The sequence below is a fragment of the Hipposideros armiger genome, unplaced genomic scaffold (genome assembly GCF_001890085.2).
Source record: "Hipposideros armiger isolate ML-2016 unplaced genomic scaffold, ASM189008v1 scaffold_23, whole genome shotgun sequence".
NCBI lineage: Eukaryota > Metazoa > Chordata > Mammalia > Chiroptera > Hipposideridae > Hipposideros > Hipposideros armiger.
In genome coordinates, this window is record NW_017731373.1 from 1,762,145 (window position 1) to 1,764,600 (window position 2,456).

Sequence of the window (2,456 nt, forward strand, 5' to 3'; positions counted from 1 at the left end):
TTAACCAACTGAGCCACTCAGCCGGCCCTCCAGATTGTTTTTATTGTACAGATTTTTTAAAAATGGGGCTCATATTATTCATACTGTGTCACGATCTGTTTGCACTTAACACAGCACAGACTCTTTCTATGTTAATAAATACTAATGACATCATCACTGTAGTTACTACAGACTGTCTCATTGTGTAGATCTTCCATAATTTACCGACACAGCCTCCTGTGGCTGGGCATTCAGGTTGTTTATAACATAGTGCTGATAGAATCTTGTCTGCTTTTCTACTTGCAGGATGTTCTCCAATTAGAAACACAAAGAATAATCTTCATATCCTCCAGGTCCACACTAAGAATACACTCTACAAGGCCTATCATTTGTCAGCGGTACTGGTACTAACAAAAGTGAAAAATGTAGAAATGTAACTTCTTCCTTCATCTCCCCCAGCAGAGCTCGCAGAAGCAAGGACAGCAAGCCCTAACTTTGTCGGCGGTGGAGCAGTGATGCTGACTCTGGTCACTTCAACCTGAGGTCAGAGGGTCGTCCATCCTTCCTTCCTTTTTGTTTCTTTCAAATATATTTATAAATAAAAAGACAAATGGAATTTATGTCCTTGATTTGCTAGCCAGTCCTCTTTCTTTTTAAACACCTTATCTTGCTGCCACAACAACTTAAAATAAGCACAATTTGTGCAGCTTTCCAATCCAGGTTGAAACCCATTCGATAAGGTCCAAGCTATGATTAATTCCCTCCTTCTCTTTGTAGGAAGAAATACATCTCTGACAAAGCAACTGCCCAACTAGAGTGTTGGACGCATGCCAGTAAAATGCACTAAAGCTTAATTCAATTGAATCCCAAGTTCGAAAAGAAGTCAGACTTGCCCAAGAGAAAACCTAGATGGTCAAGGAGAGACCTGTGGCTTCTTGAATTAAGGTTTCCGCACTGTGCTTTCCATTCATGGAATCCTTACCCATATATGCTGCCCAGTGCAGAGCACGCCGGTCCTTCTTGTCAAATGCATTGATGTTTGCCCCTTTGGCCAAGAGTAAATTGACCATCTGAAAGATATAACCAACAAGGAAATCAAGTATACACTCTGTAATGGGGAGGACCCCTCACCACCTGCAGGTGATGAGCCAAATCAATGTCAAATCTAAAGGCAGGTTGGAGATTTGGAGTTTAAACAAAGTAGGAAGATGACATCACAGCCAGTCCTGGGGCATGTGCATCAAAGGAAAAAGACAGGTGACAGCTTTTTCAAATTCATCATGGCTCTAAATTTAAAAAGATATAGTTGCCTATATTTACATCACATTTTTTTAAAGTCCCAGCAATAAGATTAGGCTCCATTTTGAGCGAAGAGGGTCTGTAGAGGGGGATTCTTGTTCCCACTAATGAGGGGACACCCACCTCCACATGGCCATTCAGAGCCGCGTGGTGCAGGGCAGTGCGCCCCCCTCGGTCGGAGACGTTGACGCTGCTCAGCAGGGGAATGATTACTTCTGCACACTTGACAGCCTTATTGGCTGCTGCCACATGGAGCGGGGTCTGCCAGTTCTTGTCCCTTGCATTGACATCAGCCGAGTGCTTGATCAATACTTGCACTGCTTCCTACAACAAAAGCAGAGTTTGCAGGGGTCACTGACAAATAATCAATACTTATTGGGTGTAAGATGCTTCACCAGTCACCGGAAATACAGAAAGGGATGGCTCCCTGCCCTCACAGGCTGGCTCCAAATGGATATCCTTCTGCAACAAGCAAGGCAATATGTGATAAAGATCAAATGAGTGGCACGGATTAAAACAGATTCACTTTTCCTTTGTTAGGCTGAGAGCCCTGGCACATCTCCAAAACCAGATAAATCTTCTAAGTATAAGGTTTCCTTATAAGGTATTTCTGGCCAAATGAGAGCACTTGTGCAAGCGTGTACACCAGGGTGAAATAGCCATCCACCAAAAGGCCCTCAAAGACCATCTAAGTTAGACGTGTTTGTCAATATGTCTCTCCTTCCAACGCCGGAGGCCTCAAAGCCCGTCCGGCATTCCTGGATCAATTTATAAATTTTTGGTTCTCTCGGCCAACATCTTAACCTTCCCTGTGTGATCAATAAGCAGTCAAGGGAAGAGGATGTATGTTACTACCTCAACTCAAAGCTACAAAATTGTTCCATCTTTTTCCCACCTTGTCCTTGTTATAATGGGGTAATTTCCTTTCTTCTATTGAATTCCTTCATATTTACTAGGCCTCCCACTTTTTATTTTTCTTCTATTGACCTAATCAGCTTGTTAGCCTCCTGAGTTATAACTCTCAACCTTTGCTGTGCAATAAAACATCAAGGGAGCCCTTAAAAATACAGATGCCTGGTCCCATCCCAGAAATTTTAACTGGCCTCAGGGTTTCTGTAAAGCTCCCTGGGTTGGTCGTGCAGCCAGGATTGAGGGCACTCTTCTGTTCAGTCCAGTAA

At 43.3% G+C, this 2,456-nt stretch overlaps 1 protein-coding gene across 4 annotated transcripts in view; it reads right to left on the minus strand.

Moving 5' to 3' along the window:
* The window catches only part of ANKRD44 (ankyrin repeat domain 44), a 117,477-nt gene extending 115,881 nt beyond the window's left edge, over positions 1-1,596 (minus strand). For 3 of the 4 annotated variants that reach the window (XM_019635724.1, XM_019635722.1, XM_019635721.1), the window contains exons 1-2: positions 1,402-1,596; positions 962-1,049 (exon numbers count right to left, since the gene is read on the minus strand). In XM_019635724.1, coding sequence (XP_019491269.1) covers positions 962-1,049 — 88 coding nt within the window. In that variant the 5' untranslated portion in view covers positions 1,402-1,596. The remainder of the gene's footprint in view (positions 1-961; positions 1,050-1,401) is intronic. The other variant, XM_019635720.1, reaches the window with a different exon arrangement.
* Positions 1,597-2,456: the final 860 nt, after the last annotated feature.